Source organism: Penaeus monodon, chromosome 19, assembly GCF_015228065.2.
Source record: "Penaeus monodon isolate SGIC_2016 chromosome 19, NSTDA_Pmon_1, whole genome shotgun sequence".
Lineage (NCBI taxonomy): Eukaryota > Metazoa > Arthropoda > Malacostraca > Decapoda > Penaeidae > Penaeus > Penaeus monodon.
The window spans coordinates 5,427,024-5,427,353 of NC_051404.1; the positions used below are offsets into that span (position 1 = coordinate 5,427,024).

A 330-nucleotide genomic window follows, 5' to 3' on the forward strand; every position below is an offset into this window, starting at 1 on the left:
AAAAGAGTATCCATTTTTTTTTACATCATTATAAATCAAGAGCACAGGCTTTTGTCCTAACAATTCACAATGTTTATATTTGAATGTACGTTTTTTTCCCTTTTTTTATCCGGCGCGTGAAAATCATTGGAGAAATAATGTAGCCAGTCTGTTCAATGGATTTCCAAAGCACGGTGGCGGTGGCTTTTTCGCTTTATTTATTCATATTTCGTGAGTTTTTAATGATGAGAATATATTTTTTTTAATCTTTAAGATGAGCAGAAGGAATGCTAGTGCATCCGCTCGTTTGCTTGTTGGTTTTGTTTCACTGTTTTTAGCAAATTTGCTGCT

The 330-nt window shown here is 33.6% G+C and overlaps 1 protein-coding gene across 1 annotated transcript in view; it reads left to right on the plus strand.

Annotated features, from left to right (window-relative positions):
- Positions 1 to 69: 69 nt before the first annotated feature.
- The window catches only part of LOC119585317 (two pore potassium channel protein sup-9-like), a gene marked incomplete in the record, with an annotated part of 38,319 nt that continues 38,058 nt past the window's right edge, over positions 70 to 330 (plus strand). Inside the window, 1 exon segment of the mRNA XM_037933991.1 lies at positions 70 to 85. Within this exon segment, the coding sequence (XP_037789919.1) occupies positions 70 to 85 (16 nt within the window).